General features: G+C 47.8%; 2 protein-coding genes across 2 annotated transcripts in view; one reads left to right on the top strand and one right to left on the bottom strand.

Annotated features, from left to right (window-relative positions):
* The window catches only part of Slc1a4 (solute carrier family 1 member 4), a 30,358-nt gene extending 16,024 nt beyond the window's left edge, over nt 1–14,334 (bottom strand). The window contains exon 1 of the mRNA XM_041669327.1: nt 13,471–14,334. Within this exon, the coding sequence (XP_041525261.1) occupies nt 13,471–13,997 (527 nt within the window). The 5' untranslated portion in view covers nt 13,998–14,334. The remainder of the gene's footprint in view (nt 1–13,470) is intronic.
* Nucleotides 10,070–10,866, top strand: LOC121459493 (BTB/POZ domain-containing protein KCTD5-like). The gene has a single exon (XM_041669328.1). It carries the CDS (start codon nt 10,070–10,072, stop codon nt 10,766–10,768), a length of 699 nt encoding a protein of 232 aa, XP_041525262.1. The 3' UTR covers nt 10,769–10,866.
* Nucleotides 14,335–14,945: the final 611 nt, after the last annotated feature.

The following is a 14,945-nucleotide window of genomic DNA, read 5'->3' as shown; positions in this document are numbered from 1 at the left end:
TAGTCAACCCTCCTAAAAACTGCGCCATCTCTCCGGTCCCAGGGATTCTATTTGTTTAATTGTAGAACAAAGTTTACTGTTCCAGGCCGACTTTAAACCCTCCACCTTCCTTCTTCGGCTTCCCAAGAGTTGGAATTATAGGTGTCTATCACTACACCTGCTGAACCAATGGATTTTGTTTTGTCACATTAACTGAGATCCATTTATGGAACTGAGGGACTTTGGAAGGGAGGGTACTAGGGTTCAGAAATTTGTCCTGGCAAGAACAACAAAATCCTTTATGATTAACTTTCCCCAAACCCCTAGACTCCCCAGGGTTCAGCACGATAATAGCCTTATTTATAACCACCCGAGCCTTGACTAACTCCAACCAAGAGACTGTGTTCTTTCATTTTACAATTTGAACACACGTTCAAATTTCCAGGAATACAGTTACTATGTAAATTACAGAATAATGGTTTGTTTTGTTTGGAAAGTTTCCAAGAATTTCTCATCTTGCTAAGAAACTGCAGAACCAATGGTGAATTATAAGATCTGAATCCTTCCTTTTCCCCTGAAGTCCAAGCATCAGCCTGCATGTCTGCTCAGCGGTGATTCTTTTTTTAAAATTTTTTTTTATTGATTTTATTGAGCTATGTATTTTTCTCCCCTCCTTTCCACTCCTCTCCCTTTCTACCCTCTCCCCTGGTCCCCATGCTCCCAAATTACTCAGGAGATCTTTTCTTTTTCTACTTCCCATGTAGATTAGATCCATGAATGTCTCTCTTAGTGTCCTCATTGTTGTCTAGGTTCTCTGGGTTTGTGATTTATAGGCTGGTTTTCTTTGCTTTTTGTTTAAAAACCACTTACGAGTGAGTACATGTGATAATTGTCTTTCTGGGTCTGGGTTACCTCACTCAAAATGATGTTTTCTAGATCCATCCATTTGCTTTCAAATTTCAAGATGTCATTTTTTTCTGCTGTGTAGTACTCCATTGTGTAAATGTACAACATTTTCCTCATCCATTCTTCAGTTGAGGGGCATTTAGGTTGTTTCCAGGTTCTGGCTATGACAAACAAAGCTGCTATGAACATAGTTGAGTACATGTCCTTGTGGCACGATTGAGCATCCTTTGGATATATACCCAAAAGTGGTATTGCTGGGTCTTGAGGAAGGTTGGTTCCTAATTTTCTGAGAAATTGCCATACTGATATCCAAAGGGGCTGTACCAGCTTGCACTCCCACCAGCAATGCAGAAGTGTTCCCTTTACTCCACATCCTCTCCAGCATAAGTTGTCATCAGTGTTTTTGATCTTGGCCGTTCTTACAGGTGTAAGATGGAATCACAGAGTTGTTTTGATTTGCATTTCTCCGATGACTAAGGATGTTGAGCATTTCCTTAAGTGTCTTTCAGCCATCTTAGATTCCTCTGTTGAGAGTTCTCTGTTTAGATCTGTACTCCATTTTTTAATTGGATTATTTGTTCTTTTGATGTCCAATTTCTTGAGTATATTTCTTTGTATATTTTGGAGATCAGACCTCTGTCTGATGTGGGGTTGGTGAAGATCTTTTCCCATTCTGTAGGCTGCCATTTTGTCTTGTTGACCATGTCCTTTGCTTTACAAAAGCTTTTCAGTTTCAGGAGGTCCCATTTATTAATTGTTTCTCTCAGCATCTGTACTATCGGGGTTATATTTAGGAAGTGGTCTCCTGTGCTAATGTGTTCAAGTGTACTTCCCACTTTCTCTTCTTTAAGGTTCAGTGTGGCTGGATTTATGCCGAGGTCTTTGATCCATTTGGACTTGAGTTTTGTGCATGGTGATAAATATGGGTCTATTTTCAATCTTCTACATGTTGATATCCAGTTAGGCCAGCACCACTTGTTATATATGCTTTCTTTTTAACACTTTATAATTTTTGCTTCTTTTTCAAAAATCAGGTGTTCGGAGGTGTGTGGATTAATATCCGGGTCTTTGATTTGGTTCCATTGGTCCTCTTGTCTGCTTTTATGCCAATACCAGGCTGTTTTCAGTACTGTAGCTCTGTAGTAGAGTTTGAAGTCAGGGATTGTGATGCCTACAGAAGTTCTTTTATTGTCCAGGATTGTTTTGGCTATCCTGGGTTTTTTGCTTTTCCATATGAAGTTGAGTACCGTTCTTTTCGAGGTCTGTTAAGAATTTTGCTGGGCATTGCACTGAATCTGTAGATTGCTTTTGGTAAGATGGTTAGCAGTGATTCTAATCAGAAATAAGGGTCCAACCTCTGATTTATAGAATTTACATGTTTTTTAAAAGACTCGTTTACTTGTGTCTGTGTATATGTTCACTTGGCATGTGTGTACGAACGTACACTATGGTCACACATGCTGACGCCAGAGGCTGAAGTCAGGTATTCTCCTCAATCATTCGCAACCTCATTTCTGTAAGAAGAGGTTTCTCACTCAATCTGGAACAAACAAATCCCCAAATCCCAGCAATCCTATCCCTTCTCCTCCTCAGAGCCGGGGTTAAAGGCACACGTGGGTGCCTGGTTTGTTCCATGGGTGCTGAGAGCCAAACTCTGGTTCCCCATGATATGCAGCGCTCACTCTAACCACTGACCATTTCTCCAGCCCTGCATTTCTGGGTGTCTGGAGAGTGGTTCTTAGTGGTTAAGAGCATAAATGAGTTTTTAAAAGAACTAAGTTCAAAATAATTTTTATTGATGTCTTTTTCTTTTTTTTTAAAGACATCTCACTATATAGACTAAGCTGGCTTTGAACCCCCGGAGATTCACGTGCTTCTGTGTCCCATGTGCTGGGAGTATCCCCTTTGGAGCCAGGCTCTGTGTAGGATGCTGGTGCTGATTTCCATGCTACCACACTCCAGTTGTGTACTTCCAGCAGGAACGGGAAGTCTGGAAGGATGAAAGGCTCAGGGTCGTCATTACACAGATGCTGATGCACCAGTTCTGACTCTTGTGGTGTGAGTAGGAATGGCCCCCATGCTCTCAGGCTTAGCCCACAGGGAGTGGCACTATTAGGAGGTGTGGCCTTATTGGAAGAAGTGCATCACTGTGGAGGTGGGCTTTGAGATCTTTTTTTTTAATTAAATTAATTAATTTATTTTACATCTTGACCACAGTTCCCCCTCCCTTCCCTCTGCCCCTGACCCAATCCACTCCTCCTTTGTTTCTGTTCAGAAAGAGGCAGGTTTCCCATGGATATCAACAAAGCATGGCATATTAAGTTGCAGTAAGGCTAAGCACCTGTCCATGCATTAAGACTGGGCAAGGCAACACAGTGTGAGGAATAGGGTCCCAAAAGCCAGCCAGGGCTCTGAGGTCTTATATGCTCAAGCTATGCCCAGTGCGACACACAGTCTCCTTTTGCTGCCTGCAGATCAAGATGTAGAACTCCCAGCTCCTTTTCCAGCACCATATCTGCCTGCATGCTGCCGTGTTTCCTGCCGTGATGATAATGGACTAAACCTCTGAACTGTAAGCCAGCCCCAAGATAATCTCTTCAAAGCAACAGAAATCCTAAGGCATCCTGTCGTTGAAGTGAGATGGTGAGTTCATTATCAACTTGGCAGCATCTAGCAGCATGTGGGAGAAAGGGCATTCCTTTCAGGGATTATCTTAACTGGGTTAATTGAGGTGGGAAGACACAGCCTGAAAGTGGGTAGAGCCGTTCCCAAGGGGTCCTGGATTGACTAGAAAGAGAGCGTGAGCTCAGCACACACGTTCACTATTCTGTTTTCTGATGTGGAGGCAATGTGCCTGGTTGCTTCAGGCTCCTCCCACCTTGGTGGACTCTACCTTGAACTAGAAGCCAAATAAACCTTGTCTCCCGTAAGTCACTTCTGTTAGGGTGTTTTTTTATCACAGCAACAGGACAAGAAGCAAACACACAAACAGACAGCACTGGGGTGCTGACCCAGGATGGTGTGGTTATAACCCTGTGGTGGGAAATCTAAGAAAGCTTTTTGGTATTCGGTTTTGCATAATCCCCTTTCCTTGTGTGATGGGGTCGATGACTTCCTTGTAATTGGTACACTGCTCCAAAAGCGATAGGACATTCCTTCCACCGTTTGGTTACCTAACACGGGAGCTTCCCATCCTGTTAGCATGCTCTCCTGCCAGCCGTCTGAGCTCACGCACTTGGCTACGGGAAGCAGCTCTTCTGGAAAGCCCCACCTGAGGAACTGAGGGTGGCTTCCAGCCAACAGCCAAGTAGGAACCATGGCTCTAAATCCAAACCTCAAAGAGCTAAGTTCGGCCAACATCCTCCAGAGTAAGTCTCCCCGAGATGAGCCTTCAGATGAGAACCCGGGCCTGGCTGATGCCTGGACTGGAGTCCTCTAACAGAAGGAGGCCGAATGCCAAGATTGTTGCTTCACAGGTAGGTCTCTGGGATGATATCTGGATGGGGTTTAAGCTGCTAGATTGCAGTCCATTTGTTATGTGGTACTAGATAGAGACAAATGTATAAATGAGATGAAAACCAACCCCCAAACTTCTTTAGAACTCTCACTGTGCTTCCAGAGGGCAGCCAGCATTTACAGCCTCCCCACAACTCCTGGTTTATGAAGCCTGAATCGCTTTCTGTATCCTTAAGGACAACCAGCAAGTATACGCCTACATGAGAGCAGAACAATAGTGATTCTTGGCTTAATTAGTTGTTGAGAACTGTGGTAAATTCCCACCTTGGGCACATTTTCTTTAAACAAGCAGATGTGGACTGAGGGTGTAGCTCAGTTGATAGCATGGATGAGCTGGATTTGGTCCCCAGCAGCACTTAAACTGGGCACATACCTAGAACCCAAGCCCTTGGGAGGTGTAGGCAGGAGGATAGGAAGCTCGAAGTCGTCACTGGTTATATCGTGAGTTTAAGACCGGCCTGGGTTACATCCCCCCCCCCCTCATTTTGAAAGATAAACTAGCAACTTATATTGGTTAGTATCTGGTATATCTGTGAACAGCAATGCATTTACCGTCTTTCCCTTACAAACCAACTTCCTGTTGCATCTGCATCCTGTGGCTAGGTCTGTCATCGGCTTCTGTTTGCTAGTCTCCTCAGGGGCAGCAAGAGCCCATGCCAGCCTTCCCTGTCTTTACCAACTACTTGCCAATTCTCAGTTCCCAGACCCAGCTGGCCAGAGAGTTCTCTTTCTGTGAGGACAAGGAAGTTGTGGAGACTGCCAAGCCAGAAAACCTCCACCTTCGGACTTGACTAGTTGTATGTCAACTTGACACAAGCTAGCCCTTTCACAGGGGTCACAGGGGTCACCTAAGACCATTGGAAACCACAGGTATGTACGTTTTGATTCACAACAGTAGCAAGATTACAGTTATGGAGCGGCAATAAAAATAATTTCATGGTTGGGCGGGTCATTACACCATGAGGAACTGTATTAAAGGGTCTCAGCATTAGGAAGGTTGAGAACCAATGAGCTAGAGTCATTGGAAGGGAGGAAACCTCAGTTGAGAGAAAAAAAAAAAACCTGCCTCCCTAAAATCCTGCCGTAGGGCATTTTCTTAATTAGTGGATGATGGGGAAGGGCCCAGCCCACTGTGGGTGGTGTCAGTCCTGGGCTAGTGGTCCAGGAAAGTCCTGCATGGCCTCTGCAGCAGCTCCTGCCCCCAGGCTTCTGCACTGCTTGAGTCCCTGTCCTGACTTCCTTCAACGAGGAACAGTGATTTGAAGTATAAACTAAATAAACCCTTTCCTCCCCAAATTGCTTGGGTCATAGTGTTTTATCACAGCAATAGAAACCCTAACTAGGAAAATCTTTCCCTCCTACAAGGAATAATTTGCCATGCAAATGCTTCCTAAGATATAGATATAATACAGGCAAAAGAACTCCCGACCCCCCCCCCCCCGCCCTTGCTGCCCCTCCAAAAATAAAAAAGGGTAAAGGTCAAGAGAACTCAGTGTATTTTGGCAGTTCAAATACATTCTGCATGGCTCAGCACTGTATGCCTGGGTCTCTGTCCAAGAGAAGTGGAAATATGTATCTGCGGGAGGACCTGTGGGCATGACAGCATTGCTGCTAAGAGCCCCAGCCCCATGTCCGTCACAGATGAGAGAGCAGATGTGGTAGATCAATACAGCCGAGCACTAGCTGGCAGTAAAAGAACCCAGCTGATAAACATAACACAGAGCATCTCAGCAGCACGGTCCTGGGCAAAAGGAGTCAAAGCAAATCCATACTGAAGAAGCATGCTGACGAGACACAGGATCGCCAAATTCTTAGTAACAGATCTCAAGCCCTTGGGTGTGTGGGTGTGTGCGCGTGTGCGCATGCGCGAGCTAGCTTCCTGGAAGCCGTGTCTACACGCCACGAGAGAACAACTTGAAGGGAGGAATTATTTACTGACTCCAAGGTTTCCTAAGGTTCAGTGTTTCACAGCAGGGAAGGCAAGGTGGAGCAGCTCACATCCCAGCAGACAGGAAGCAGAGGAAGAGCTCCGGAGCTAGGATAGACCCAGCTCCGAAGAATACTGACTGACTCCTGGGAGCTCCTTCCCCTGCCAGGCTCTTCCAGTCCCACCGCCCCCTAACAGCCCATTCAGATTTCGAGTCCATCGGTGAATTATCCACTCCTTACATCAGAAACCTCACGACCCACCACCCCCGGAAACTCCCTTACAGCCACGTTTAGGAGCGTGCCTTCCCCATTTCCTAGGTTCTCCTCAAACTGTTTAAGTCGACAGCAAGATTAACCCTCACAGCGCTCACCTAAAACCTACTTCTTTCACTCTGGGCCCTGGCTGTTAGGCACCAGGGGTTGGAGGGCCTTCCTCTGGCTGGCTCCCAGGGACTGCAGCGGGAAAGCACGGATACTCATCTCAGCCCACACTCCTGGACTCCAGGAACAGCGGCTTGTCAGGCAAGCAGTTCCATTCCTTCAAAGCTTCGTCTGTAGGCGCTCTCCCCACTTCGTGGGCTTTCAACACCGAGCGAGCGGCAAAGGATTCTGAAGGTGACTTTTCACCTTCCCAGGGCCCAGAGTCATGAAGTTGATCTCCTTCCCTTTGTGGCTTTACCTGGACCAGCCCTGACCAGTAGGAGTATTCGTTTGAGTATTGCCCAGTGGTGACTGTGGCTACTGGAAACTTCCGGAAGCAGGCAATCATAGCTTTGCAGGCTGGGACTCCGCTCAATTTGGGCTATGCATACTTCTATCTAATAATACGCTTGACAACCCAGGCCCTTTACCTACATATCCTGTGTACACACACGCCTCTGAACAATGCACCTGGCAATGTTAGCAACCTAAGTCCTTCTCCACCGGCATCAAGCTATATCACATGCCACCACAAACAATGGACTAAGTTTCTCCTCCCCTCAATGAACATCAAACACAAACAGGTTCTATTCAAACGTATTTTCAATACCTCCTGTAAGAGGGTAGGAGGGCCAGTCTCTCCAGAACTAGTTTGTGTGAATGAGCATAGGACAAACCGTGTCCTTTGCACGAATTGTTAGGAAGGAAAACTACTTACTGTCTTATACCTGTGCTTAATTGGGAATGCATATGATTACAATTAGATACATTATAGAAAATATGCACAGGGAACAAAGGTTTACATTGTGTTATTCATAACAGCCCCAAGTGCCATCCATTAATGTCAATCAAGACTGTCAGTTAAAACACAGCCACCCATGCTATGCCCCTTAGCAGCCAAACTCTTCTTTCTCTATTTGATTTATTAATATATTTTATGTGCATGTGTGTATGTGTGCCTGAAGAGGTGAGAAGAGGGTATTGGATCCCCTAAACCAGGAGTTTCGGATGGCTGGAGGCTACGATGTGACTACCGGGAACCAAGATTGGTACTCTTCAAGAGTTCAGTATGTGCTTTGACCTACTGAGCTATTTTTCAGGCCCCTCTTCTTTCTCTTGAATCCCACCAAAGGCAGTCTCAAATTGTAACCGGGGCCCTTGAGTAACCTCACTCATGTGGCCTGCTGTTTTCTTTCTAATTGGTACTATCACTTGGCTTTCAAATAAAGTTTCCTTACTACTTTGTAGGTCAGTATAACCCTTTATTTTAATTCCTCAAATAAGAGGCCAATAACCTGAAAACACCTAGACTGGACATTGATAATCAGTTAACAATGCAACTGAGGGAATGGAATTTTACTTACTTGTAAATTTATTATTCTATTTTGAGACAGGATCTCATGTATTGTAGGCTAGCCTTGACTATGCCACTAAGGATGGCCTAGAACTTTTGCTCCTCCCAAGTGCAAGGATCACAGGCAAATGCTACCTTTATGCAGTGCTGGGGTCAAGCCCAGGCTTCATGCTAGAATTCTAGGCAAGCTCTCTACCAACTGAGCTACCTCCCTGGCCCTAATTTCATTAAGTAACTACACATGACTAGTGTATGTCCCCGCTGGGCAGCACACACATGCAGTTCTGAGACCCAGAATCTGAAATACCAAACAGTCTTTCTGGACTCACCTCTAGATGCACTAGATCTCCCTGAGCATAGGTTTTTTTTTTTTTTTTTGAAATACAGTTTTATGTAGCCGATTGTCCTGTCTCTACTTTCAACAGCTGGAGTTACAGGCATGCACCACCGTGGCCAGCTGTGTTTCTAACCCTGGGACTCTTCCTCTTACCTAGTAGCTAGTAGCTTTCCATTTCTCTCTTCTTTCTGTTGTTTGATCCCAATTTGCCTTGAGTTGCAGAACACTGTTCAGGCATTAGACCAAAGTGTCTCACGCATGAGTTGGCCACAAACATCAATTTATTGGCAACATTTTAGAAGGGATCAAGTACCACACTGAAAACAGTGTTTACTGTAAACTTGCTGTGATTTGTGTACGTGCATCTGGGGAGTATATATATATATATATATATATATATATATATATATAACATGCTGTACTATAAAAAGTATGTCTCACTATGGGCCAAAATGCAAACACAAAAATGCTGAGTGTACCATTCAATCCAGAGAGTCAGTCACCCTGGCCAAACGTAGGCAGAGCGAATGGACAGGTCTTCACAGAACAGTACGAATCTCTGGATATCTCACTTAAACAGGAAACCAGGTGTGAAGCACATCTGGACTGGCAAATGGAGAGCTCAACTGGGGTGCCAAAGACCCACAAGCACCGTGCGGAAAAACTTCAAAAACGTTTTTTTCTGTATACACCTGGCGCTGTCTGTCCTTCTGATCTATTGTCAAGGGTGGTATACGCATTTCCCCGTTCTCTATAAGAATATGAAATCGTGAACTTTTGCTCCTTGCTGTTGCTGCTGCTTCAGAAGGATTTCCTTTTATTTAAGTTCAAAACTTCTTTACTAAGTCTGTGGGAACTTCAAAGACTCCCGAACAGGATAAGGCATGGTATGTATATCTGCTAGGGATTTATTAGCCCTGGTGTTTATTGTCTCAGAGCTGGTTAACAAAGATGTCTCCCTTCAGATCTTGGCACCCCCTATGAGGATGGAAGCTGAGGAAGGGCTGGGATGGGAGACTGGCGGGGCTGGTGTTGGTGATCATAGCAGGCATGCGCGTGTTCTCAAGCTTGAGGCCAGCCTGAGCTATGTGAGTTCCTAGATAGCCAGGGCCAGTGTGTGAAATCTTGTCTAAAAACAAAAACAAAACAACAAAAATCGGGGGAAAAACTGATCTAGAGACTCCCTAAGCCCAGGAAATACTTCCAGGTGGTTTGGGCCTGTTTCCTGTCAAGATATTGGAATCAAATCAAATCTGAGCAGATAGAAGCAAATGTTCCATCACTCAAGTGCTTCATCCAAAGACCCAGTTGGAAGGAATAGGCACTGACCTAGCTGAATGGCAGTTCCTCTTCTTAGTTCCTCTTTTGCTCACAGCAAACATCTGTGAGACAGTGGCATTAGACCAGCCACGTAATACCTTTATCATACACTCTGCCTTGGGGAATGAGCAAGATAAACGGCCAGGAACCACGGGGCACAAGACCCATTGTTCTCCTAAGCCCCCCATCCCTGGTGAGGAGGGTCAAACTCAGGGCCTTCAGCATGCCAGACAAGCCCTCTCCCACAGAGCTATAAACCCCTCTTCTTGGTTAAGATTTCACTAGTAGTGGCGGGGCTTGTTGGGATCATGGCGGAGAATCACTGCGAGCTGCTGCCACCGGCTCAGAGCGGCCTCGGGGCGGGGCTGGGGGGTGGCCTGTGCCGCCACTGCAGCGCTGGGCTCGGTGCCCTGGGCCCCAGTGGCGTATCCAAGTGGGTCCGGCTTAATGTCGGCGGCACCTACTTCCTCACCACCCGGCAGACACTGTGCCGAGATCCGAAGTCTTTCCTGTACCGCTTGTGCCAGGCGGACCCCGACCTAGACTCTGACAAGGATGAAACGGGTGCCTATTTAATTGACAGAGATCCCACCTACTTCGGACCTGTGCTGAACTACTTGAGACACGGAAAGCTGGTTATTAACAAAGACCTTGCAGAGGAAGGCGTGTTGGAGGAAGCAGAGTTTTACAATATCACCTCACTAATAAAACTTGTAAAGGATAAAATCAGAGAACGAGACAGCAAAACATCACAGATGTCAGTGAAGCATGTGTACCGTGTGCTGCAGTGCCAGGAGGAGGAGCTCACACAGATGGTGTCAACCATGTCAGACGGCTGGAAGTTTGAGCAGCTGGTCAGCATTGGCTCCTCCTACAACTATGGAAATGAAGACCAGGCTGAGTTCCTCTGTGTGGTCTCCAAGGAGCTGCACAACACCCCGTATGGAACAACCAGTGAGCCGAGCGAGAAAGCCAAGATTTTGCAAGAACAGGGCTCAAGGATGTGAGCAGTACTGACAGCTGAAGAAATGATTTTCTTTCCCCAAGACAAAGTGAACCGCCATGTGCAGAAAGCATGGCTGTGAGAAGAAACCTGCTTTTGATCATTTCTGTGCCTGGGATGGAGGCTGGGGCGGGAAGCCTGTCCACCTGGCTTCTGGAGCTGACACTCCAGGTCATGTTGAACATTCAGGATGTTTACAGCGCAAACATGTCTCCTTCTCACTGGCTGTCATTTCCTCGTATAACTATGCAGTTCTCTTGTATTTCTGGAGTGTTTGAGACTGCACAACCTGCATGGGCTCTGTCCACCTGACATGACATTGGAGCTGCCAAGGTTCCTGTAGAGGCTGCGCCTGCTGGCTTTGAGACAGACCTTTCTTAGCTGGTTAGGAGATGTAGCAGGCCATAAACTTGGCCCAAGCAAGCAAGCTCTGTGCTTCTTGACCCCTGACTTCCCAAGGGAGCTGTGCAAACTGACCACCATGGCTGCCCGTGTGCTGGTCAGAGCCTCTAACACTGTTTCAGATGCTTCCAGAAACTTCTTGCCTAGGCCCTCTTCCTTCTCCTCTGCCAGTAACTGATTAATCGAGTTCTCCAGCATCTAGGACTGACCTCGTCTTTTCCTAAGGTCTGTTGTATGTTGTTAAATGTTTGGCTTAAATGATTCATAAAAACCTTTCGGTTGGGTTGATTGGGCTCAGCAGCCCTGGGGGCAGTGGTTCTGCTGTTGGCCATGGGGACTACTCTGGGGAGCGCTGGACAGTTAGCATTGTTTGATTTATGACCTTGACAATAGATAGGCTTGTGGGGGTTTTTGTTTTTTAATTTAATGATATTAAAATTTAATTCACTAAAATTCTAAGGGGATATTTATACTTTTATACTTTTTTAGGTATCCGTATTTTATCAGCTTACCGTTTAATGCCTAAGTTTCCCCTGAAAATAGTAAATAAAATTGTGTATTTATGAAAAAAAAAAAGATTTCACTAGTAGCCCAGGCTGGTCTCAACGCTGGAGATGCTCTGGCCTCTGCCTCCTGAGTGTCCTCCATGGGCCTCTGTCTCCATGAGAGCCCTCTCATCCCTAATGTTCGGCTCAGTTTCCTAGACTGGAAGCAGGGTTGTACCTCCTGTCCTGCCCTGATCGAGTGGAGCTAGTTGGGAGAAATCTTAGAAAGCACTATTCCACCCTCACAGGCCAGAGAAAGTGCTTCCACGCTTCTCTGTGCCGGGTGTGGCCCTTGTCACTGAGAAGTTACACCTACATTGACCCTTATTGACCCTTAAGCCATGGCACTGGGTCACCATCCCCTTAGAAAGCAGGAGCTGAAGGACTTGGGTCTAAAACCACAGCAGTAAAGCACTAGAAGTCCTTTCTCTGATGGCAATGAGGTGTATTTCATGCCTCGAGGCCCCAATTTCTGGTCAGTTACTTTTGCAGAGATGAAAGAACATTCTGAAGGTTCGCTGTGAATTACCAAGAGATGCACAGATGAACATTCTGGGCCACAGATCATTTAAAAAAAAGAATCCTGGGACCCCCCCCCCCACAATTGCCTTTCCTCCCTGATACAAGCCAAAGGGGCTCTGGATTTCAGCAGGTCTCAACCTCTAACCCAGAAGTAACTGTAGTTACTCCTCAACCCTTAAAACTCCCAGACTATCGAGCTGCCTGGCGGGGACCAAAGGCTCCAATCCCTTTGACATCCCCATAGGCTACCTCCACTTGCTCTATTTGCAAGAATTTTTTGGTCCTTCTCATCAGATTTTTTTCTCTCAATACCATGTCTCAAGCTTTTAAATTTTGTTTTAGATGAACAATCACTTTCCTAAGTGGTAGACAGTTGTCACATTTTCCAGATGAAGACATGGAAACAGGGGAGAGGCAAGTCGCTGGCCCAGAGTTTTCTGGTTCTCAACACCTCAGCAGTGACTCAAGACAAAACATACCACTAAAACTCAAAAATCTGGTAGGGGAGCCAGCTGGACTCCTCACTCAAATGGACCGGGTTGGATAAGTAAACGCCTGCAGGCTGCTGTTTCCCCATCTGTGAACTTTGGATTAGTGTAGAAACACAGAGGTGAAGCTCTGGAAACTACACCACATCATCTAGGGATGAAATACAACCTCCGAGTAAAACAAAACAAAACAAAACAAAAACCCAGCAAAGCTAAGTGAAGACTTGACTCTTAACCTTCTGGATCTCACACCTTCCTACAAAGAAACAATGTTAGACACCTGTCCTGACGGAGTCACCAACCTGTCCCAAGCCGAAGGGAGAGTTATGTATCTGGGCAACGGGCCCCACATAACTAGCTCCAGGTTTATTATTATTGGACACATCCACAATTCTGCAGAAAATTGCCAACTTCCTTCACAGACCAAGGGCAGAGAAGCCTCAGACTGAAATGGCTCCACAGGCAAATGTCACTCAATGTGCCAGACGCTTTGAGGTACTGTCGGGGAGAAAAATGAAGACTTTCGAGTCATGATGGGTACAATTAAAAAAAAAAAATTAGTGAGAGCAGCCCATGTCTAAAGAGTAGACCTAACGGAAGACTGGTTCCAGCCAAAAGCTGTGGCCTCCAGTCTTTAAAGGTGTGACTAGCATGCAGCCCGGGGGAGCAATTTTGATATTTCACGTTAAAGGACAGCAGTAGCTGAATTAACTCTAGGTGATGTGAGTGTACGTGGCGGAGAACTTTACCTGAGTAAGTCGAGGAAAGAGTCCACCGTCTCTTTGGAGACCGGAGGAGACCCCGAGTCATCCAGTCCCAGGCTGCTGGACTGGAGGGTCTGCGCGCCCGCCCCTGGCTTGATGATGAACGCCAAGGCGACCGCGAGTGCAGAGGCGCTCAGCGTGGTGAGGCCGAAGTAAGCCACCGCGATGCCGCCCAGACGCCCGAGGGAGCTGGCATCCAGGGAGGCGGCGCCCGACACCAGACTGCAAACCACCAGCGGCAGGATGATCATGCGCAGCATGCGGAGTAGCATCTCGCCGGGGAAGGCCAGGTAGGTGATCTGAGTGGGGGTGAGCTGCAGCCCCCGCAGCGCCGCGCCCATGCCGGCGCCCACCAACACCCCCGACACAGTGAGCAACACCAGCGCCTGGCGCCGAAAAAAGCCAGCGCACCGTTGCGTTTTGCCAGCCGCCGGCTCGGGCGTGCGGGGCCCGGCTGCAGGCTCTGCCTGGGTGCTGTCGAGGTAGCCGTTGGTCTCGCTGCTCTTCTCCATGTCGCTGCCCGCCGCTCCAAGCTGCAGCACGCAAGGAACTTGGACTCGGAGAAAAGATCGGCTTCCAATGAATGGATCAGGCGGAGACAGGGGCCTGCGCCAGCTGCGGCTCCGTTACTCTGTGAGTCCCTACAGGAACAATTTCTAGAAAGATGAGGAGAGAGGTGGGCTGTGGGCTGAAACCGAGGCAGAGCCCACCGCGCCGCGCCCAGCCTTCTTTCAGACCTGCTGCTGGCTGGAGATGATGCAACGCTGGAGGCGCGCCGGAGGCTGCAGCCTAGAAAGGAGCTCCGGCCCCGCCCATATCGCCCCGCCCCCGAGATTACGACCAATCAGAGCCCTGAGACTCGGGGCCCCCGACTTTCCCAGGCCCCGCCCTCCTAGAGGCACCGCCAGGGGAGTGAGACGGGCAGGCGGGGCTCTCCCGAGGCCGCGGGGCGTGCGGCTGTCGGCCAATCCTGTCGCTCGGTCGCTTCCCGTCCTGGATAACGGAAGTAGTGCCCAGTGTAGGCGGAGGTGCGGCTCGAGAGAGACCCTCCAGGGCTTCTCCACGCTGCCTACCGTCCGGGCCTCGTGGTGTTCATGGAACGCCGCGGTGTTTTCACCCCGGTCGGTGGACGAGAGTGCCCGCCTTCCGCTTTGTGCCAGGGACGATCCCCTCTCCCTCCTGCGGGAAATCCTTTTTTCCAAGGGTCCTGTGTGCTTCCGTGAGGTGAAACTTGCTTCGGTGCAGAGACAAAGGAGTGGGTGAATGAGAAAGTCTCCTCGCGTGCACGCATAGGACTCTAGCAGAACTTTTAACTCTTAGGTGGCCGGGGACTCCCGGTGGGTTCCAGCGTCAAGGTTGCGCCATCGCACGCACCAGCTCACTCGGGCGGTTCCTCGGGTCTCTGGGCAACAGCCTGGTGTAAGACGCAAAACTTTCGGTGGCGTCTCTGCCACATAACC

This window comes from Microtus oregoni, unplaced genomic scaffold, assembly GCF_018167655.1.
Source record: "Microtus oregoni isolate MIOR12 unplaced genomic scaffold, Mior012 000019F_ref0000042, whole genome shotgun sequence".
Lineage (NCBI taxonomy): Eukaryota > Metazoa > Chordata > Mammalia > Rodentia > Cricetidae > Microtus > Microtus oregoni.
Note: the sequence above shows the minus strand (reverse complement) of the source record. Positions and strands in the feature narration are given on the sequence as shown.